The sequence below is a fragment of the Vigna radiata genome, unplaced genomic scaffold (genome assembly GCF_000741045.1).
Source record: "Vigna radiata var. radiata cultivar VC1973A unplaced genomic scaffold, Vradiata_ver6 scaffold_401, whole genome shotgun sequence".
Classification (NCBI taxonomy): domain Eukaryota; kingdom Viridiplantae; phylum Streptophyta; class Magnoliopsida; order Fabales; family Fabaceae; genus Vigna; species Vigna radiata.
In genome coordinates, this window is record NW_014541813.1 from 126,799 (window position 1) to 150,850 (window position 24,052).

The 24,052-nt window shown below is 29.2% G+C and overlaps 2 protein-coding genes across 4 annotated transcripts; both read right to left on the reverse strand.

Annotated features, from left to right (window-relative positions):
• Positions 1 to 6,047: 6,047 nt before the first annotated feature.
• On the reverse strand, positions 6,048 to 9,765 carry LOC106778344 (pyruvate dehydrogenase (acetyl-transferring) kinase, mitochondrial). 2 transcript variants are annotated; one of them, XM_014666302.2, is made up of 7 exons: positions 9,642 to 9,765; positions 9,186 to 9,468; positions 7,869 to 8,127; positions 7,554 to 7,734; positions 7,184 to 7,331; positions 6,830 to 7,043; positions 6,048 to 6,530 (listed from the first exon to the last, which is right to left on the reverse strand). In XM_014666302.2, exons 2-7 carry the CDS (start codon positions 9,432 to 9,434, stop codon positions 6,472 to 6,474), a joined length of 1,110 nt encoding a protein of 369 aa, XP_014521788.1. In that variant the 5' UTR covers positions 9,435 to 9,468; positions 9,642 to 9,765; the 3' UTR covers positions 6,048 to 6,471. The 2 variants fall into 2 exon arrangements, with proteins under 2 accessions (XP_014521788.1, XP_014521787.2); XM_014666301.2 differs by having other exon boundaries at positions 9,727 to 9,745.
• A 7,627-nt stretch (positions 9,766 to 17,392) lies between these two features.
• LOC106778332 lies at positions 17,393 to 22,943 on the reverse strand. 2 transcript variants are annotated; one of them, XM_022776155.1, is made up of 6 exons: positions 22,651 to 22,943; positions 19,569 to 19,761; positions 19,239 to 19,307; positions 19,079 to 19,154; positions 18,842 to 18,906; positions 17,393 to 17,875 (listed from the first exon to the last, which is right to left on the reverse strand). In XM_022776155.1, the coding sequence occupies exons 2-6, from the start codon at positions 19,734 to 19,736 to the stop codon at positions 17,795 to 17,797; spliced, it is 459 nt and encodes a 152-aa protein (XP_022631876.1). In that variant the 5' UTR covers positions 19,737 to 19,761; positions 22,651 to 22,943; the 3' UTR covers positions 17,393 to 17,794. The 2 variants fall into 2 exon arrangements, with proteins under 2 accessions (XP_022631876.1, XP_014521765.1); XM_014666279.2 differs by having other exon boundaries at positions 19,569 to 19,751; positions 22,651 to 22,941.
• Positions 22,944 to 24,052: the final 1,109 nt, after the last annotated feature.

Sequence of the window (24,052 nt, forward strand, 5' to 3'; positions counted from 1 at the left end):
TGAATATTTAATGTTATTAATTTTTCATCTAGTCAATAGAACTGTCATTTTTTAATTCCTAGTCCATAGACTGTGATCCTTTCTAAAATTAAAGTCATATTTTTTTATCCACTCCCAAAATTTCACATAAAATAGGTTGGAACATAATTAAGGTAGGACTCGTCTTCCAAAATTAAATTAGTTCAATTTTGACATAATATTATCCTTCTTTTTTTAATATAAATATATAAATATTGGTTTTATAAAAAGTTATTCAAAATATTTTTTTAATTATAATTATATTTTAATACATAATTTCATTATTTTAAAAAATTAAAAATATAATATATATTGAATTTGTTTAAGTTAAAAAATAAGGTAATATTAAAAGAAAAAAAATGTTCAAATAAGTCATTTTTATAACTTCAGAAATTAATTATATTTGAATACAATAATAAAAATACTTTTCTTTTAATTCTTTTTGTTTTAAAAGTTTTTATGAATTTATTTTGATAAATTATTTTAAGATTATATATAAATAAACTCTTAACTTATTTTCAGTTTAAGAAAAAAAAATGTTTTTTTTTTCAAAAGAATCATTCATAAAAAAAATTAAATAAAATATTGTTTTTATAAAACCATGTTAATATAATATAGACATTTTCATATATTAAAATTGAATAAAAATAATATATTTTTATAAAATTAAAAAAAAAAGTAAGAAACTAGACATCAATATAAATGCATAATTTGATTTAGGAATGCATAATGGATATAATTAAGTTATAATATTAATTAGATTAATAGGTTAACTTAATCTATTTTTTTAATATTATTATAAATAAAATAGTCAGTATGTTAAAAGAAAATTCATGAGTTAGTCTTAGTCCATGGAATTTTAGAAATATTTATTTATTGTAAATCTTTTTATAAATGATTTTTTAGTTTTGTGGATTTTTTTTTTCAACCTATACGGATTAGGACCAAATTTCATGAGATAGGTTAATTTAACAAGTATATATAGGTATACTCCAATAGGTTGGTCACTCCAATTCAACGCTTCCAACAACAAAACCATACTCTTGTGACAACATTAAGAACATACAAATCTAAAAGAGTGCTTATAAGAGTATGTAGCTGCCTAACATATCATCCTAAAATCAGTTTTCACATGATCTGTCTAAAAGTTCTTGTAAACCTATGCAAATCCATAATGAAAAGAAAAAAATGAATAAGAAACTTTGCGAGCAACAGCAGCAAAATTTTCTGTCTCACACAAGCCTCTCTCCAACACAGTTTTGAAGATCTCTTGCATTTAGCTTGCAATTCAGGTGAAGATACTATATTCACACACAAACATTAAACTAAAGGAGACATTGTGTTAACTCATTAAATACCCAATACTGTCTTGATAGCAAAAGCTTTCATCCATCCCATAACATTTGTTCACACACATACATTCAACTAAGGGAGACATTTTACGATACTAAAATTATAGCATTTGTTTAGATGACTATAACAATTGTTCATACAACCATTAAAAAAATGTTAATAAAAAATATCATGGGATAGGCTGGGTGTTTCCTCTAACTATACTGTTTTCTTGAAATTCATTCCCTGCTATGGTTGGCTTTTACCTTAATGTGGTTGACCTTCAGATAATGGGATAGGTTATTTCTTTAGTTTATTTGGGAGAACGTGTTCTGTTGTGACCCACTTTTCTACACATCCTTTATCTTTTCTGCTAGCCACCTTTTGTCATTCTTGTTTTATCATTTCTCGTCTCCTACTGCTCTAACCTTCTTTTCTTCTTAGGTTTACCTATCAAGTTCCTTTTTAATGGAGGCACCACATCAGGATATTGGATAATATCCCACATGTTGTTGTCATTGATAGGATATATAAGGATGGGTAAATTTCTTCACAAGTTGACTTTCGAAAGCAACAAGGTATGAAGTCTTGTTCATCTATATTGAGAAACTTCATTTCTGCTAGTGAATGACAACACAATATTCCAATGATACTATATTTTTTGCAAGTGCATGAATATTCATCTATATTGACCATAAACTTCTTCCCACTTTTTGACACATGTCGAACTTCAAATAACTTGTTTGCAGACCAACTGTGAAGACAACCTAACATTAATCATGTAGTACAAAATAATGACAACAAAAATCATTACACATAAATTCAGTTTAGCTAGGAATCCAATATTTAGTTAATTGTGCCTCCTTTCGAAGTCTACTTAGGATTTTTGGACAAATGGATGCATCAAATGATTGTATTTGAGTTGTTTATTGCCCATCTCTTCATCATGTAAACTTGGATGTCCTCCAACATCGTAATTAAGGGCTTAGTCCTCCTATGAAGCAATACACTATTAAAAGACTCTACATGTTAACCAATGTATCATATTGAGTTGTGTTAGTGAACCTTGATCTTGACCAATATCTACATTGGAAGAATAACTATCAACATTAGTCATGCTATTAACATTAATGAAAACATAAATGAAAAGTTAAGTGAGACATACAAACCTTGGAGAAATAGCTATCAAGTGCGTAAAAGTCTCCATGTTTAGCTCTTTTATATTTCTCATTTCCATCTCCCATTTTTGTGGGTGTGTTGTTGTAGCTGCCCTCCACATTAGATTCTTAAGATTTTTTTTTCCAGGGTATTTCTTCCTAAAGTTTGCATACAAGTGTCTTACACAAAATTTTTTGTCAAGTCCAGGAAACAATTCTTGTATAGCTGGTAATACACCTTGTCATATTCAATATTAAGTTAGATGTTTTTTGTTTTCACAATATGCATGTAATGTTCAAAATTTAGAGGTTGTACATAGAATTTATCTTTTATTGATTTGATATAAATGTAATTGAAGAATAGACTGAAGCTCCACTAAGATCTTCAATTAGAAGCTCCATCAACCACGTCCAAGTGTCCTTGTTATCCACATCCACCATAGTAAATGCATACGACAACATTTGGTCATTGACATCTCGACCAACAGTAGTTAACAACTGCCCACCATGTTTGCCCTTAAAAAAGGTTCCATTGAGGCCAATTAATGGCTTGCAGGACACAAAGCTATCTTTGCATGCCTTCAGACGTGCATAAAACTTTTGGAAAATTGGTTTCCCATCATTCTCGTCAACTTTCATCTTCATAGTTGACCCTGGATTTTGAGATAACAACTCATGGGCACAATCATATATCCTTTTATATTGCATTATGAATTACCTATCTACTTGGTCTGAAGTAAGGGATTTTTCCCTGTAAGTCATACACTTAGATGTATTAATGTTCCATTTTCTACTAATTTTCTTTCGAATTTCAACTCCCTTAACATTAGGATTTTCTCTCAATGTGTTTCCCAACTTCTTGCTTCGCATTAAGTAAGTGAAGCTTGTGCTCTCTACTGCATGTGTAGGTGTCCACAACATTTCTCAATTGCCATGTATCCACTGCCTCTATATAACCACAATATTCCATCCAAGGAATAACTACCTCAATATCCTCCTCCATCACACTTCAATCTGTTATCAATTATGAACTTTCCTCCGTGGTGGATAACTACCTCAATATCCTTTTCCATCACACGCACCACAATATAAAAATTTCAACATCTATAAATAACCCTATAGCGACAAAAAATAACACATTAAAAGCATAACACACTGAAAATGACCTATCAAAACAACACTAAAAATGAGGGACAAGATGGGGGATCATAGCGTAATAACCATACAAAGCCATGTCAACATTGTGGGACAACCCCACTATCCACTTTTTGAAAAACAAATGTCATATCATCACAAAAATCACCCAATAATAAATTGAAACCCCCAATATAACATTTACTCACCTTCAGCGTGATTTACCTCAAAGCACCTCGTGATTCCAAGCAACAATGCCCTAATTTTACCCAATCACTCTTCAATTTTGGTCCTTCTCTTAATCTCTCACTCAATCAAGTCTCAATTTCGAATGATAGAACCATAATTTCATGAGAAACATTCCCAATCTAATTTTAATTAATTTTTACAGATTTTTTAATGTTTAATATATGAAATTTCACATACCATACCGGAAAATATGCTACGTAATTTAATAAAACCACGTCACTGCGTCATGTCTGCTTACATTTAATTCCATACTCCTAATTTAACGACAAGGTTTTAATTGCTAAAATTTTTCACAATTAGGGACCCAATTGAGACAAAAAAGAGAGTATATAACCTATTTGTGAAAAGTCAACGTAAATAGGGACCATCTATATGATTAAACTTATTTAGTATATTTAGCATCATGATATTCAAAACATAAAATTAACTTTAAGAAAATAACTTTTCATGAAGACTTGTATAATGAGCTTTGTGATAGAAATATAATTGAGCAAGACTAATTATTTATGTTTTTCTAATAAACATTTTTCTGAATACTCATTGTTATCTTCTTCATTATCTTGCTATACCTCCAAAAAAAGACTAGTAAGATAAAATATTTTAAATGCTTGAGTCATAATCACATTATTTCCATTTGTCCATTTGAAAAGACTATGATGATACAAGACAATTGTTGTGTGCTTTAACCATTAACAATGATGATACAAGTGATATTTATTCTAGTAACATTAAGTGTGAACCAAGTGCATGCATGGACATATTTAAAAATATTTTCAAAAGACTCAAGAAAAAGTAATTTTCATCATAATGGATTAAACTTGTTCATTCATTATTGATAAAGGAAGTTGCGTAATGTCATAAGTAGAAAGATGTTCTACAAGTTCAATCTGCATATCATTCCTCACTTAATACCTTATAAACTTTGATGACCAAATAAAGTTAGTTGGCTGTGAACAAGTGATGATATTTATTTTTTCATCAACAAAATAGTGTGATACAATTTTATATGATGATAAATCCATAAAAGCTAGTAAATTTACTTTTTAGAAAGATCATGACTAGGATGGTAAAAATACACGTGCTTTCGGATATTTTAGAAAACATTTGTTTCAGATAATTTATATATGTGAGTACTTATTGCTTATAAGTAATTTAGTACTTACTCATTAACGGATCAAGTTTAAACAGGTATCTCCTATCTGTTAAGAAAATAAAATTATATTTTTATCCTTATGTTTAAATTGTTGTTGAGGTTTTATTTTTATGAACATTTATTTCAACTATCTCTTTTCCTTTTTCTTAATTTCTTCTTATTTTTTATTTTTTTAATGGCGTTTGAGTGGATGAGCTTAAGTTTTTCATGGATAGTGTTTTTTGTACTCTGTTTTCAAAGCGAAGTTATATTTCATACGTATATATTTGTCATTTGATATGGGTTTGATCTTAAGTAGTTAATTTTACAAACATTGAAACAACATTTCAAGTTAGTTAATGGGACTAAATCAAGTATAAAGAAGAAGAACAGTGGAAACAAATTTATAACAATTCAGCTAACCAAAAAGATTACATTTAGTTTTTGACAAAAACTTGTCAGGTTTCACTATTTGTTCTATTATTACTCTTTATACAAGAAAAATATTGTTTTATCGTAGTTTAAAAGTTAGTTGTAACTTCAAAAGATTTTAAAACAATGAAGTTTGGACAACAAGAATGTTGTAGATTTTCCTCACCGACAATACCTAAGAGATAATACATTAACTTATTCATTTGAAAATAATAAATGTAACATAGGAATGTCAGATCATGAAACATATCGTACAAAAATTATTGCTGTGCTCACACATGGGTATGATGTCCCAATTTAGATGATTATTAAATATTTTTTGCAATTTATTGCTCTACAAATCAAAGTTACATTTTAACCTATTTTCTATTTTATTTCTCACCATCATTTGGTACCCAAAAGATAAAGTGAACTTTTCATAAGATTTAAGAATTTTTTAAAGAAAGACTAAAGTGACTGATAGTCAGTCGTAGATATTGGAGTAGCGTTTTACTCATTATTGCAGTAACATTCTTACCTTTTTCTGATTACTTAGATGCTTTTGCTTTGCAAAATGCATTTTCACAGTCCCATGTTACCAAATGCAATCATAGTAGCAATAAATAATTCCACTTATCATTTTGGGGTGACCCTGTTTTCCTGATAGTGACCCATCAGGTCCTGCATTGAAGGAAATAAGATGCAATTTATTTGGATTGCTATTGGACCCCACAAAATGGCCCATTTTTCTTCACCTTTAATCTTCATCCACATGCATTGATTCTTTAAGATAAAGGGCATATTCAATTTTCATTTTAGAAAAAGAAAGGATAATTTTTCAAAGCTGGATCCTAAAGGTAAAGAAGGGGCAATCACCATGCACAATCTTATGTATGACATATGTACAAGAAATTTTGTCAAATTATTAAAACGTTTAAAAATTTGACTGCATATAGCCCCTTTTGACACGAACAATGGTGTTTTTCCATAGCACAAGATTACTGAGTTACTGAAGGTAACTCTGACTGAAAAGAGCTTTCAAGGCAAAGGTTCTTGTGAATCTCCCAAACGAGACAAATGGAGATATGCATCAGTCCCTGTGAATAAACGACCCATGACAGCATCAGAAAATGTTTGTTGATTTTGAAACAAGGACAATTAAATAGTACAGAGGAGCAGTTTAGAGAAAGATATAACAACAAACGAGCACTAAAAATGTAATATAATATATCTATTTGAGAAATATAAGATACTTCTGAGATGGTATATCATTATAGAAGTCCAAACGGATATCAGGGACATAAAAAGTAACCAGAAAATATACAAAAAATGTTGGTAAGTCTTCAAGTGGCAAAGTAGTAGAATTAGAAAAAAAGTGGAAGAATAGCCAACTCACCATATCCTTCCATAGAGATTATTTGAAGATCACCTCCAAAATACCGAGCATATAGGCGACTAATGGGAAGTCCATATCCATATCCAGCCATTGTCACATTCTCACCTATTCCAAGATCTGAATGCTCATCCAACGGATTTTTGGCTGTACTATATAGATATGTAAAAATTTTAGGCAAACCACTTCTTGGAATTCCACCTCCCTCATCTGAGACCTGAAATGCCACAAAGATTAACTGCTTTAGAAAAGCATCTCCACCATAACTAGTAGCAATCCTACCAAAAGAAACAAAACTATTCCAGAACAAAAGATCACTCAAAAACTATAAACTGTACAGTGAATTTAACCGAGCACCTTTATGGTAACATCCTCTATCCCATCAGCAACTATGATTCTAATGGGGGGTGCAACTTTATCAGAATCCATAAAACGTTCTTGGACAGCACGCAGGGAGTTCTTAACCAACTCAAATACCATAAGATGCAAGTGAGCTGGAACATACCTATAGTGGAAACATACAAGAATTATATATAAGAAATAGAGTAGACACAGTTTCTTAACTATGATCAGAAATCCTTATGAGTTAATCATGTCTAGCTTCTAGGCTCTTGAAAAGAAAACAAAAGGAGCAGGGAAACGGAGATAAGTGTTTAAAAGTTTAGAAAATGAATGTCAGGAAAACAAAAGCAAATAAATTCCTGAAATAAAGGATTATATAACTCACGGAAAAGTAAAATCAGGATCTCCATAAATTCGGACATCAGGGGCACTTCCATATTCACGACAACATATAGCACGAGCATCCTCACTGGCATTCGTGGCCACCTCCACAGGAGACATTTTTGTGTGTATATAACCAACGACAAAGGGTGGAGGATTGGGATTGTGCAACTCAACATGCTGCCCTAAATCACACAAAAAGTGAAAAATGTATACACTAAGCATAGGATTTAAGCCTCCACTATAAAGATTTAAATGGAAAAATAGTAGCCAAAAAACTGCATAGTCTTGTAAGGTAGTCAATGTTATCTGAACTAACCGATAAGCATTCGGATCCCAATTCTTGACATGTAAAAGCGATCAAGGAACTGGTGAATCTCGACAAGATCTTCGTAAACAATCTTTGGATCCATTCCTTTCTTCAATTGCTGAACACCCAAGGCCATTGTAGGAACCACATTGTTGTGTCTCACTTTGATGGCCTTAATCATTTCAGTGAACTCTCTTTCATCGTTCATATTCTTGATATCAGGGAAGGCTCTGAGATCACGGAAAGAATCCAGATACCAATCCCTAACCTAAAATTGTAAGAATTTAGCACAAAAGATCAATAAAAACATTTACAAAACGTTAACTTAGTTTTTATGGAGTCCTTCTCTATAATGTTGCTAAAACTTCCACAAATCACACATCATAAACTAACACTATCATGTTCTAAACCAGAAGCTCAACCCCAAGGAGTAATGTTAATAACAGCCACTGTCAAGAATAGTTGAATTTAATATCAGACAATTTTTCCATTTTGGTGATGAATCAGAACTATTACTCTTATTGCATAAATAAAACAATGTTGTCTTGACTAAACCATAGACCCTTTGCAGCTAATTGGGAGATAAAATGTTCATATCAGATTTGAAAGCATAAATCGGAACCAATCAGCCTAAAGCCTTACATTTTTCATTTAGTTGGTTCATGACAAGATATTTGAACCTCTGAACAATTTGTTAGAAGTTCCATTCTCATTCATTTAAATATAATCTCGGTAGAGCAGTGTTCACATTGTGAGCCCTTTGTAGCAGTGTTCCAGAGGTATAAACTACTCCTGGCCTCCACCAAATAAGTTCAGTCTTTTGTTTACAAATTTTCATTAAACAAATAAATATAAAACAGAATAAAGAAATGAACCATGGAAACAATACAAAACTGCACATGCTTTTATTCCATACCAACTGCAAAGATGGTTTTGACACGGAAAGATTATCCACAAACATGACACTCTGGACCTCTCCCTTAGACAAGAATCTTCTTCATCATGATAATGCTGATCACAAATTATATTATATTTAAAAAATAAATAAAACTAGCTTTCAGAAGTTAGTCAGTATCTTAAATATCAATTAATGCTCAATATTACTGCAGCAAAGAAAAACAAACAAAACACTAGAATAACAGTAAGACAAAAAAAAAAACAAAAAAAAAAAATAAACTCTCTTCCCTATAACCAGATAAGACCAAATAATGATAATTATCACCCAAAACCAAAGAAAGCAGAAGCAAGAACACCATAGATGAGAAAAAAGTACAGCACAGAATTAACAAGAAGCCAGAATTCTGCACCGTAGAGTAAAAAGTTTACCTTCAAAATAGCAGGCTTTTGAGACAAACCATAGGGAAGATTCTCAAGCTCAATAGCTCTTCTGGCAATTCTAATGGCGAGCTCTTTGTGAAGAAACTGAGCAGAAATCAGCAAATTCTTGGAAATGGGTTTGGACCCAAACTCCATCATGTACCTCAGACTTACTCCTGTCTGCTTCAAGCAACCCCATCTATGCACTTCCTCAATCAAAGACTTTGAGAATGACTCATACGCCTTCTTGGCAGCCATGCCAACCTGGTTCTGGAGGTAGGAGCCCTTAAATCTGAGACGGAATTGGAACAGCAACCAACATGTAACTCAAGAACAGAACGCAAAAACATAGATGACAAAAAAGAAAGAAAAGTCAAGAAACTATGACACCCCAATTGAGAAGAAAGAAAGTGACACGCCCCTTTTGTAGAGAAGGGAAATTGAAGAGTGATAAGGGGTTCTTACAGTGAAAGAAAACTGGGTTATGGTTTAAGTGTAATTCGAGGATAAAGTTTGGAACTTTTCATTTGAAAGTTGAAAATTGAAGAACCTGGTTAATGGGGTCATTGACGATGAGAAATGAAAATTGAGACCTCCCAAAGCTGAATTGATTGGGACCATGTTGATGACACGTGTTAAGATAAGTATAAAAATTAATCTAAGTGTATGATTTATTGAATAGGAAAACGAGGCTTATAAAAGCCAATACATCAAAACTGCTCTGCATAATCAGACAGTTTTTGAAATTAAAACCGCCACCTATCTAGGAATAATAATGACTAATTCTCCCTCATAAATAATTTTTATATATATTAGTTTAACTTTAAAAAGAAAGTAATTTTCATATTTATTTGATTATATATTTTTTATATGTTCTCTCCTAAAAAAGTTCCAAGGTTATTTATTCTTCAGCTTTATGAATTTCAACAATTGGAAATTCAGGAAAAGCAAAATAGTTTTATCATAAAAGGAGTGGTTCTAATTTAGAATTGGTGGACATGTGGACCATGCCATGTATATATTGGTGAGTGCTATAATAAACCAAATATAAAAGTTATATGTTATTCAATTTTAATTTAATAAGTGATTTTTACAATTTTTTTACCATAAGATTATTAATAGCTTAAATGAGTTTTCTTCCATTAGAAAAAAAAATAATTAAAAAATTAAGTAATGAATCATACCATTACTCCATATGCAACTATACAATTTAAACTTAAAATCATATATGAATAATTTGTTGACAATGTATATTTTTCAACATGTATAAACAAATTGAATATAATAAACTAATATAAGTATCGAAATCTTAATAAAGAAAATAAGCCATTAATTAAGATTTTTTTTATCATAGAAGTATTAAAGATGTATTTTTTTTACCATATAGTTAAAGAAAATAAGCCATTAATTATTGCATATCCTCAATAATGGTACAATGAATATTTGCAAAGTCTATAAACCATATTTATGAAATCAATAAAAGAAAAGATGTTTATTTATAAGAAAAGAACTATGTACCATAAAGTATACCAAAGTTAAAGGTTGAAAAAACTAGAAAACGTAAATGAAAAAGAAGTTGTATATATCTTTTGTTATGATTGAAATGAAGGACAATTATTAGGATGAATGAAAGGTGTGCTTTCTTTTCTGTCCATTTTTCATACAAAAACTTTTAGGAGAAAGAAAGTTAAAATTATCTTCTCTGTGAATTAATCTATAAATATTTTATTATGTGATTTATTTTTAAATTTAATTTTTAATTTGTTTGTAAATTAATTTTAGTTTAAAAAAAATAATTTCTCCACCTAAAACCAGGGCAGGAAATGTAGAGAGTGTAGGAATATTATGTTATCACGCAATGCATATTTAGGTGACACCCATTACTGCTGAAGCTAAAAGACAAAATAGGTCCAAATCACGTTTTTCTTCTTCTTTTAAACCATACACTTTTTTTTCTTTTCATTAAAAAAGTTATTACATAGAATTTGATTGAAATCTACTAAAAAGTTATTATATATATATATATATATATATATATATATATATATATATATATATAATTATGAAAAAAATGGTAATATACCTTTTCTAAATATAGTTTTATTTTCAAATTATGATTTATTATGTTATAAAATTTGATAGTTTTCGCTCTTTATTTAATAAGTGTCTCTTCTAATTTTATAATTTTTAAGTAAAAAGATGCTAAAAATAACATGTTACTAACTCTTTAGAAAGTATTATAAATTCAAAACTCTCTCATAGAATCTAATTAAATTTGGATTATCATATCTACCTCCTATATAAAATATATAAAAAGAATGTTTACTTAAGTTTTAATATGATTGGTATTTAAAAATTTTATATTTATAGTTAATTATTTATACTTAAGTTTTTGTTAATTAAGTGACATGACTATTAGTTTTTAACTAAAATTACGTTAGGCATCTCTATTAGTTTTGACATTCACACCTCAAAGTCCATCAATAATTTGTTATCATATGAAATTTAATTAAAATGAAAAAAATAAATAAAAGAGTAAAAAATATGGAAAAACCATACCAAACTCAGTGATAAAAATTACATTTCTCAAAACATAGACAAACTATACCTATTATTAAAAGAAAATGTAAATAAATACATGAAGGTATAATATTAAATCAATTATATTAATATTTATGAATCAAAGTTAAATTAACTAACTCATTAATACAAATGATTTTCCTAACGATAAATTATGAAAATTTTTGAACAACATATATTTATGAAAATGCAAGCATCGGTGTCATCTCTCCTTAAGACTCTAAGTAATTACTCGGTGGTCCAAAAAATCATGAGAAAATAAGGAATAATCAATCTCCAACCAAAGTCTCTAGAAACTCTCCCTCCAAGCATGCTTAAAAATATAAATGACTCTCATAAACTCAACATAAATAAAAATTTACTCTCCTAAAAAAAGTTGAAAACCTACAAGCATATTCATCTCGACTTCCTTTAAAAATATCAACACATGAAGCTAAATAAGGATAATCTCTAGTTGCATAAAAGACCAATTCAACCTCCCTGGTTTGAATATTGAAAAATTTCAACATGAAAAATTCAAAGACAATATTACTCATATGCTTTTTAAGTTTATTTTCAGTCATATGCACTAATTCTTTAATTTAAAAAAAAATAGTTGAAGAAATAGTAATTGGATTTTGAAATCTATTATGATTTTTCATCTTCCAAATCATCTAGATAATTGCAGTAATGACGGCACTTTAATCACTTTAAGCAAAAGACTACAAGGAGACTTCATAAACTAACAACCAAATCTAAAAAAAAACTACAAATCCTAAAAAACATCATTGAACCATTCCCACAGCTGAATAGCAATAGAACAATGAAAGAATAAATGAGACAAAGATCCAACACTATTTCCATACAAAGAACATATGGAGCATAAAACTACTTTTTGTAATCTCCAATAGTCATAAAATAGCTCCAAATAACCAAATTTTTAGTTAATGACAAATCATCCAACCAAATCAAATTTCCCCAATTCTCACACTTCATAACAGAAGAGTAAGAAATTTTTGCAACTTTTTTAGAAAACACACTCGTATCGTCCAAAATCCAATTGGTACATCATTATTCTCATTAACCATTAAAGAAAAAAATCACATAAAATGGCAACAAAAGAAGAAAAGTTAAGTGAGTACGAGATTGAACTAACAATAGAATATAACCTTATTCTACCAAAATAAAGAGTTCTAACTAATTTAATGAGCAAATGTGATAACAACAACATTTATTCTAAAGATTAATACAATCACTCTTAACTAGTGTCCAAAAACTATTTTCAAAAACAAAATCATATGCATGTTTAATATCATGACCAATATAATGACTATTTAAAAGACATATATTTCTTATACATAGGCTTAATAAATCAAATAAACAGGAGTTTAATCCAAATGATTTTATCATAAATAAATTCCCAACCTAAACATAATAGATAAATTTTATTCTCTAACTAAATAACTAAATATTAGAATCTTCTAAAACCATCCCTCAACTTAAAACTCATCATCTTTGTTTACTTGCATATATATATATATATATATATATATATATATATATATATATATATATATATATATATATATATATATATATATATATATATATANATACTCTTAAGGAGGACGAAGTCATTTGTCATCATAAACATAAATATAGTCATTCTCATCCAATTAAAGATAAACTAGTTATTTAACAAATAAATGTTAAGGATATTATATATATATATATATATATATATATATATATATATATATATATATGATAAAAACAAAATTTGTTGATTATTTTGAAATGATGTTATGGTTAATATAAAACAACAAATAATTTTTATTCTTTTAATTAAAATTTTGGTGTTTTTATGTTATTACCTACAACAATCAAGTAATTGTAACCATCTCCATCTTTAATGCAGTTAACAATGATAATCTTACTATCCAACACATTTTCAATTAAAACAATAAAATTCATTTGGCTTATGTTATTCATAATAGACAAGCTAACAATTACATCATCTACTTAATAATAAAATTAGAAAATTAAACAATTAAAAGATATACAAAATTTAAGTACTCAATACACAAGAAAAATGAAATAAAAAGTCAATTGAAATCCAAATTTAAAAGAGACTTAAATCTTAATTAAACTTTAAAAGAAAATTAAAATTTCAATTTATCTTCCACTTGTTGCAAGATAAATGTGGATATTCATTTCAAGAACCATAACAATATTCTCATTGCTTCCAATTCTCGTACAATTTGGTATATTCTTCCACACAAAGAAAATTTCTCCATTCTGTCTTTATTCTCTTTGGTGTCAACCGATTTCTTTTGCTTTGAATAAAATACCTAAAATCACGTAAGACATTAAACTAAATCACATGCACTTTCTCCATATTCTCGTGTAAGTCGATTCTTTTTATTGATTTTTTTGCTTTTAATATAACATACTTTTAAAAAGAAATAACATGCAAAAAGAGTCTTCCTCAAGCTATAGTCTATCTAAGGTTCACTTTACATAAATTCTGTAATTACTAAATAAGTTATAAAGCATGGGAACATGATGTTTCTTTACCTAACCAGATTTCTAATTAATAACTAATTAATATCAAGCATGGAAAAATGTGGTTTACAACTTTCTCTTCTCAGCATCTCTAGGGAAAAAAACTAATCTAATTTTTAGTATTATAACTTTTATTAATATGGAAGATTTTGTATGAAATATGTAAATGTTAAAGATGATTTGAACGTAAAAACTAATATTGAAAAAGTGAAATGAAAATGTAAGAAAATGTAAGAGAAGGAAATTTTAAAAGTTTTTTTTAAATATATCAATAATTATTAATTTAATTATATTTTGATAAATCACGAGTTGTAAATAATTATTTTCTATAATCTAGTAAACAATATTAAAAAATTAAAATAATAATTTATAATATATTATTTTTAAAAAATGGTGAGTTTTATTTATTCACAGTCTTTCTTTTTTTTTTTATCTTATTATTACATTTATAATGCTAGGGGAAATATGTTGATTAAGGGATTGATGTGAGTAGTAAGGGGGAAAAAAGTCAGGCACTTATATAAGTTATTTCCAGATAATAAGATTTCTACGTTTAAAGAGAAAATTAAGGTTGATAATCTTCTTCCTTTAAATATAACAAAGATTGCGACTATATTTATGTTTCAACTGTTATTGGAAAAAAACTCCTGAGATAAAAATCTAAAGTAAACCTTCACTTCTGAAAATCCATCACGGAAATCTAACATTTAAAATTAAAAAACATCTAAAAATAAGTTTTTCTATTTTTTTAAATTGAAAAATATTCATTTCTACTTTTGTTTCTGATAATAAAAATACGACTTTGCTTACATACAAATTTTATCACAAGAAAAAAAAATTGAAATTATCTACTTGAGAAATTAACTTTAAAAACTAAAATTTAAAGAAATTTTACAAATTATTTTTTATATAAGATAATGCTAATTTATAAATAGAAAAACTTATTTGATATTTTTTATTTTCAGTAAAATTTATGTGAAAAAGCTTCTCTAATCAAACTTAAATCTTGTTTGAATAACCTTCCTTCCTACACAATTTATGAAATAGAAAACAAAATAAAATCATTTTTTTTTGTAAATTTTAATTTATGCATAAGTTAATTTCCCATTTATTTTCTAATTATGTATAAGATAACTTTAATTTATAAAAATGTTGTCCATATAAAATGATAAAGCAATTATTTGATTGATGTGAATGTGGACAGATAAGATTGATTGAAACATTTTTGTTTGTGTGGAAATTATGAGTAATGAAAGTTGCGTTATTGGCGAATATCGAAGGGCCTTCTTTGTTTGGTAGCCAACACAATAATGGTGTTATATTAGAGGCCAAAATATATTCGTACGGCTTTCTTATTCTATATATTCATCTTAAAATGAAAAAATTATTCCATCGTGGTATCCACAAATTACTCATACTTTATAATATTGATATTTTAATAAAATCAAGGGTGGCTTAAAGTCATTTAATAATGCTAATATAATTAAACATAAGTTTAACGTGTTAAAATAATGATAGTTTCAAGTTAATAATGACGATAACCCATAACGCCTTATTTCATGTAAAAATATTGAAGTTTTCTCAATAATGTTTTAAAATCTATAAAACTTCATTAATTTTATTTCCATGCATAACAATTTCCTAACCTTGTAACATTAAAAATAAATTTACAGTTATACAAAATTTCAATAACTACTGATTGTTTCTTTAGATCTCCTCCGAGCGATAAAAAATAAAAATAAAATAAATAAATAAATAACTGTTTTTTTTAACAAATGGTTAGTTCAAGAAGTGGTAAATTCAAATTTGAATGTTATATACAAAAAAAATAAATGTGTTTGGAATAATGCAAACTAACTTTGAAAAACTTGAAGTTAATCTTTCTAAATATAGATTTTCATTATTATCTCATAAATTGAATTTGGTCCATTATATTTATACATATTAGGATTTTTAATTCAGAATTTAGAGTCGAGAATATCAACCTTATTAGAATATCAAAATTTCTCGGTGATTAATAAAAAAGAGAATGACCTTTTATATATAATTAAAAAAAAAATATTCTCTTAATTAAAGGAGATAATAGATAACAAATGTGTCTACTTCTTATTGTTTTTGTTCTAACATGGTTGAGAGTGACTATTTTTGTTGATACCCATTGGGCTTTTGGTTCCTTTGAAATAAAGGCTGAGTGCACATTGTTTAGGTTTTTGAGCAACTATGTTGACTGTACTGGTTAAACTAAAATGAACTTTACAGCCATCAGAAAGTAGATTGAGCAAAAAAGTATACAATAATTGATTGCAAAAATAAATGTAATAGAATAATTTATATACAGATAAGACATTATAAGAGCTTAAAATTAACTAAAAGTTAGAACTATATTTTATCAATGAAATTAAATTATAAATACATAAAAATATCATAAAAATGTGCTGCATTGACATTTTTACATGATAATTTTATCAGATGCTTAAAATATAATAAAGGTCCGATATCAACTAAATATTTAGCTTTTGAGTCAACTTTTATCTAATATTACCAAACATAACCAATTTGCATCCTAAATAATACTTTGGATGAAACTAATGTTTTGGTGGGAAATAAAACATACAGATGCATCCATGTTGATAAAAAGGCACAACATCCTAAACGTGAGATAAAGTGAGCTTGCTATGGTCAACACTTAATATGTTCCTTAGATTACTGTTTGTTTCCACTTAGTAAATAACTTCCTTCTATTGTTTATTTAAAAAGTTGTGTGGCCAATGTTATTGACATTATTATCAACAAAAACAAGTAAATGGATACCACTAGCAGACTCCGGCAAAACAGTTTCCACATTCTTCTCTCTGGAATTAGTGCAGAGAAGGGGAAAAGGTCATACTTTCTAATTGGAAGAAGGGAAACCGTAGTTACGGTGAGAGAAAAGATCATAGAATCTTTTCTTCATGCTCTCGGATTACGATGGTTGTAATACTTCTTACGTTTTCTACCAATAATAATGTTAGTCACCTTATCCTAAATTGGGTTGCTATCACTTTCATTACCCAATGGGATGATGAAAACCCATGTGAGGAGGGACATTGATGTCATACGAATGGTCATTAATTGAAAATTGACATCATGGTGAGTAGCAATTGTTCCCTAATGATACAGGTTCAAGACAAAAAAAAAAAAAAAACGCATTCACTATAGTAATGTAGCATCATTTTCATTACCTGCAAGGATTCTGATATAAGAATAATTCGGAAGATCTGCTTGAATTTTCGTTTAAGAATCCTATAATGTTTGAAAATCCTAAGTCTTCTCATACACTGCACCTATGATGGAGAGGAGAAAAAATGCCTATTTGTTCAACAGTTGTGATGTCCAGTAAAACTGCTTCTAATGCTTCTAGTCTTCAATAACCCACAAACCATGGCTGCTAAATCAGGTAGGAAAAAACTAGGATAATGCAGGTTTGATATGTATAGAAGTCTCTCTAGCCCGTGCTACAAAGATGTTCCTCCCAATCTGGACTTGGTGTAGCCCAGACTAATGAGTTTCTGAATCAATATTTTCTCAGCTTCTATCTGCAATCCATGAAAGTTGCAATAAATCAATAATAGAGAATTTTAAATTGAAGTGATGAAAATAGTGAATGGCGATGCAAAAAGGGTAAGCCATCACTACTATAGGATTTCGGGGAGTGTAAGATCAACTTCACGCCATTCAAGCAAAGGTACAATTTAAAACATCACAAGAACTGGAAAATTTAAAATCAATCATAAACTACAGGTATTTTATTTCAATCGAATCATATAGGTAATGCCAAAAGCCTAATAATAGGTAACAGCACATGCTAGGCAAAATAGTGTTTTACAGTGTTACACTCCCAGCAAAGGTAAATTCCTATGGCCCCAAGCAATAACTCTAACTGATAGTACAAACACACATACCCTCAGTGACAAATTTTTACGGTAGTTTTCATAACAAATTTTAAATTATGGGGACAATTTGTAATATCATATATACATTATATTAAGAAAAAAATTGAATGTTTGTTGGGGCAATTGTCCCCAATATTCACCAAGTGGATTTGTCCTTGCCCCTCTGTCCCTCTGAACTATCCAATATAAGAGGTTTAGCTTCTCTCTCCTCTAACAAACTTTCCCTCTTATTTGTTATTTACAAGTTAGCAACTCCCCAAAATAAAGAGTTGATCCAGATAATTAGGTGACTGACTCACTACGGCTTTACCAGTTCCCTTCTTGTAACTAAATGGATCTAGGAACCTGTGAGTGTGTTCAAATTTCTATGTATTAGTAAGTTAATCGAGTAACTGACTATGCAAGAATTGTAAAATGATTATTTATATCCAAGTAGAAAGTTAGAACAACAATATAAATTCTTAGATATGTTTTGAGAGGGCATCACTTTCTTGATTTGAGAAGTTGGCTGAACATATAGCAGTAAGAAAGTCATTTAGAAGGAGCAGAACATCGCTGCGCTAAAACACAAACATACATAAGTGACAGTGAGTGGGAGAGAGACCATACCTCAAGCATGGGGCTATTTTTTGGAATACTGCAAGCCAAAATTATGTTGAGACCAGTCTTTAACACTGAGAAACAGATAAATTTAATTCATAAACTAGAATATTTAACTGTCAAACAAGACACGGTGCGTTTGCAAAACCATTCCAACTCCATTGAACGTGAACCCCAATCATGTTTAATTTCTGGAATGTGAGATTGAGTGTTGTTGAATAGAAAAATCAAACACACAATAGTTACCTAATCGATGAGCAATGCCAGACCCTGTGTTATCACAAAATCCTCCGAGTATGGAAGTGACAGATACTGAATTGCTCTGTGTATCACCATAGATCAAAATCCTTATACAATCTTTCAAAAAATACTCTTACACTGAGCTTAAAGGAATGAGACAACTTACAGGACGAGTGGGAGCTGCTGCATACATGTGTCCAAATTTTGCAGAGTTGTAACCAATCCACACATATATCTACGATAATTAATTAACCATTCAAATCAGATAAACCTTTGGAAGAGATGAAAAATATCACAGGGTTGAAAGTTTACAGCACAAATTACCCTATTAAAATCCCATGCTTCCAAATCGTATGCAAGTGAAAACAGAGTTATCGCTATTTTGTTCCAAAAGTATACATTTGGGTGAATGACCCAGTTAAAAAAAAATCCATGACACCTTATTTTGCCTTTCATTTGAATCTATTGAAACAAGAAGAGTTTGATGAGGGAAAACCTGTTTGGGAAAGCGAATGATCTGAAAATGGAGGTCGACCTCATTGACAAGTTCAGAAAAGGTAGTGATCTGCAATTGACCCTGTGCCTGTTCCTGAACATGTAGATTACCCTTTTCTTCCTTCACTTTCAACTCTTCAATCCCCTTCGCCAGCCCTCCACAATCCATTCTTATGACAAAAAACTGCAAAACCCTAAACTCAAAACTCAAAAAGCACATGTGTCTACAAGTACCTTAATCAACAACTTTCATTCAATATATGTTATGAAACATGGATAGAGAATCAAACCCCAATGTGAAATCATATCATAACCGGTCACTAAAACTAAAAGTTTATTATGTAATTTGATGGATTACTGCTAAGTTATATACTCGTTGATATGTGATTGCACAAAGCTAATATCTACTTCTGCTAGTTTCTTTTCAAATTCTGACACCCTTTCCTCCGTTTCTGAGCCAACAAAATATTCTTCCTCGCAAATTTTAATAATTTATTTTAAGGAATTTTTGGCCATATTTTGTTCGTAATAGTTATTCTTAGGGATGGCGAAAAAATTTGTAAAGGATATTAAATGGATTTATTTAAGGGATACTAACTAGTAACAGGTATGGATAATTTAATTACCCACTTATTAATGGGATGGTTCATAGTATCATAGTATCTAACTTTACCTACTACCCATTGTTAGTGAATTTTATTTGGATATGTTTTCAAATCCAAATGATGATAAAGCTATTGGTGAGAGAAATATCAACCATTTCAACCATTGAAGAATGTTTTAGAATTTGATTCTATACATTTATATTTTCTGTTTAGACTTACGAAATTAAAGTTGTTTTTAAAAAGGTTAATTCTTTTAGAACTGATAATTTTCAATACAACTTATTTAAATTTGTTTTTTCAGCAGGACCAAATTTATTTACACAAATATTTTATTATGCAATTTTATTTAGATTATACTTTAAAAACAACATTTTATGAGTTTATCTTTTAAGAATCATTTTTAAATGTTTTATTTAAAATTAAAAAAATAAAAGTGAAAAATATCCGCATACATGTGGGTATAAAAATGTCGGCAGGTAATCTTGTTTAGATACCCAGAAAGTAAAGAGCCAGGTGGTAGATGTTTTTTAGAATTTTTAAATTAAAATTCAAAACAAGAACTTTGTTTTGTCTCTCTTAACCCACTAAACCAACGACTAATATGGTTGGTTTTATGGTGACTTTCAGAATAAAAATTTAACGAAGTAGAAGATGCTTTTCATTTGACATGGTTAGTCTCAAGGACACTCAAATGTTTGTTCTATCCATTTTTTCATTTGATTGTAAGCTTCTTCATTTTTCTCTTATTCTAAGCATTTGTCTTTTGGAGACTTGATGATGTGGCTTTAGACAATACTCAATTTCAGTTCAACGTACCCTTTTGCTGTAAGATATTATATAAACATTTCACATAGAATATCTGTATAACAACTTTTGGTAGATCTTTAATTGCAGTAAGTGGTCTCTAATTGTTTGGACTATTCAAATTATTGCATAATGCTTAAAAACTGATTAGGCTACAGCTGAGCTCACACAACACAAGCACACTCAATATTTCTACAGCACATGTAAAGTCACGAAATATAATACATATCCATATTAGTTCCATCAAAGGACTGCAAAAATTGCACTACTGCAACAAAACTTTTGCTTCCTTTTTGTCAAAACTTTTATATGTTAACAATCAAAAACTGTTCCAAAGTTAAAGGACAAATCCTAGTTTAACCCCTACCCGGCAAGATATTTCACATGAAAGATGCCAACAAATTTGCCTAATAGAAAAGTCTTATTTACTATAGGAGCACTATATAAAATTCAAAACGACCTCATGTGACTTATATTAACTGTAATGGTGAAATCCTTTTGTACCAATTAAGATGCTTGTTAATTTGAAGCTTTAAAGTATATTTTGCATTGGAGCAAAGGAAGGTTATCTTAAGTTTTGTATCTTGAAACTTTGCTTTTCTATCAATGAATCTTTTTCACTTATCTGTGAAACATAATTGCCGAATGTAAACAATGCTACTGCATAGTCTGTCATGATTAATACATTTTCTATTTTCTACTTGCTATATGGACAAAATAGATCTGTGAAAGGTTTATTATCTTTATACAGATTTTATTCGTTGAGATGAAAACTTAATATAATAAGAAAAATATACAAGAAAAATGTACATATAGCCTTGCTTAGTTCTTTCATGTACATTATTCAATCTGCAAAATGTTGCAAACACACTATTGATTACAGATCTGATTAACCAAATAACTAATTTGGCCCAAATTGGCTGCAATCATGTGTAAAGAAAAACAACTTCCCGGTTAAAAGAATATAAGGTTCAAAGAAGTGAAGGCAATCTGTAATTCCAAACTTCCTTCTAAGGTCTAAACTACACTTGGACGACTTTACTTTTTGGGTTAGATGGTCTGTATTGGGTACATCCAATTTGGAAACTGTGTTTCTTGATTTATCCCACCATTCCTTAAAAGTGAACTTTTTGGCATTTTAGTCGAGTATTGGGCTTGTCCTAATCTGTAGGATCAGTTTCTGCATATTTCCTTCGATATCATTCTTGTCCCCCATTCCACATTTCAGATGACTTGTAAGAATACAGATACACCAAACCAGGGAATTACTTGAAAGCATTTTACAATCAGTTAATGCTTCCACTGTCATAAGTCAACCAACCAATCAATTTGGTATTAACAATAACAAAGAAGAAAACAAAAATCGGTTTCCGTGATTCCAGACTCAACCCTTTCTTTCCTGCTATCCATCTCAACCCTCTCTCTCTCGCTCTCTCTCTTGCTATCTAGCTCAACCAAATCAACCCACTCAAAACCAAAGTTAATGAAGAACATGAACAAGGTAAAAGCCACAAATTTCCTGGTTCCTATGAGAAGAAGAAAAATCCTGAAAACACTAATTACGGGATAATCTAACCCTAAACCCTTCGTGAATCCAAAAACCCTTAAAACTACAATACACCAGACAAAAAAATTAACCCACTTAAAATATTTTAGTAATAAAATACTGCATACCTTAATCTCAAACAGCCAATATCATAGCACTCCGCCAATGTTTTCGCACACGAGAAAAGAACCAATGCCCACCGAGCACGGCCACCACCGAACCTCCACGATAACGACGACAGACCACGGAAACGGAATAATTTCCTCAAGAACGCTGCTTTTGTTTGGTTAATGTTTTCTATATCCACATTTCCATATATCGTTCTGATTAGGGTTTTCTCTTCTCACCTCTGCGAAGATTGTTCTGCAATAAACCCAATTCAGAAAAAGTATACACAGAAACAAACAACCCTTTGCAACACTAATTTCTTAACTCTATTCTCTATTATTTAGAATTCTATTTTTCAAATATTTTAAATCGGTACAAATAAATTTACTCGTTCATTATTTTTAATTTTTAACATAACACTTTAATAATTTAATCTTTTAATTAAAAGTTATAATTACAATTTCACATTGATTATTTAATTATTGAAAGATTATTCTCTTTCTCATCTTTTATAAATAATTGTGAAGCTTAGTTTATAAATAGGAATTACGATAATTTCTATAATGTGAAAATGGCAATGCTTACTCTTTCTCACCCATCTTGAAGTCAACCTCCTATTTTAACAACCAATGCTTTCTATCTTTTTTCCTTAACATCATTCTAAAAACTTGTTCATTGTAGAAAATGTCCCCATTCATATTATATAAAAAGAATATTTAACATGAATCTACTTAATCTATCAATTCATGATAAATTGAGTCAGATTATAAAATTTCTTACATATTAAAAGGTAAATTAAATTAAAGTTAACATGTTTTTAGTCTTATTTAAAAGCAATAATGTATTTAAATTACATTTATAAGTCAGCATATTTTTAAGTTGGGTTAAATATGTTTTCAGTCCCTATACTTTGGAGCGATTTTGGTTTTAGTCTCTCTTTCAAATAAGGTACAATTTAGTCCTTTAACTTTAGAAAACTCTAGTTTTAGTCTTTTTTACCAAATCTTTTTAACTTTATTTGATGTTTCAAGCACGTTTCATTATAGCATTTGGATTGTTTACACTGTTTGACACATTTTTGTTTCAATGTTAACTAAGAAACGTGTTTGAACCAACACATAAAGTTAAAAAAATTTGGTAAAAAAAACTAAAACCAGAGTTTTCTAAAGTTGAAGGACTAAATTTTACCTTAGTTTCAAAGAGGGACTAAAACCAAAATCGTCCATATTTAACCAAGTTTAATGGTTATTTGTATTTATTTAATAATAAAGATATGAAAATAGTAAAAAATATTTGAAAAGCTACAGTACCACTTTCTTTTATTGATGTGGTATAGTAAGAAATTGACATATTTGATGTTGAAAGGTTCTTCTATATATTATTTTTGTAACCTTGGTTTAACCTCCAAGTCATCTTTCAAGA

Bases quoted from the DNA above. Each gene is read 5' to 3' on its own strand.
- LOC106778344 (XM_014666301.2), bottom strand. The intron at 7,735-7,868 runs GTTAGTTCAGAT...TGTGTGATTTAG, and splicing joins TGGGATCCGAATGCTTATCG to GGCAGCATGTTGAGTTGCAC. The intron at 7,044-7,183 runs GTGCTCGGTTAA...GTGGCATTTCAG, and splicing joins TAGAGGATGTTACCATAAAG to GTCTCAGATGAGGGAGGTGG.
- LOC106778332 (XM_022776155.1), bottom strand. From the start codon at position 19,736: ATGGATTGTGGAGGGCTGGCGAAGGGGATTGAAGAGTTGAAAGTGAAG. The intron at 19,155-19,238 runs GTAAGTTGTCTC...GGTGATACACAG, and splicing joins CAGCAGCTCCCACTCGTCCT to AGCAATTCAGTATCTGTCAC. The intron at 18,907-19,078 runs GTAACTATTGTG...TCTGTTTCTCAG, and splicing joins TGGCATTGCTCATCGATTAG to TGTTAAAGACTGGTCTCAAC.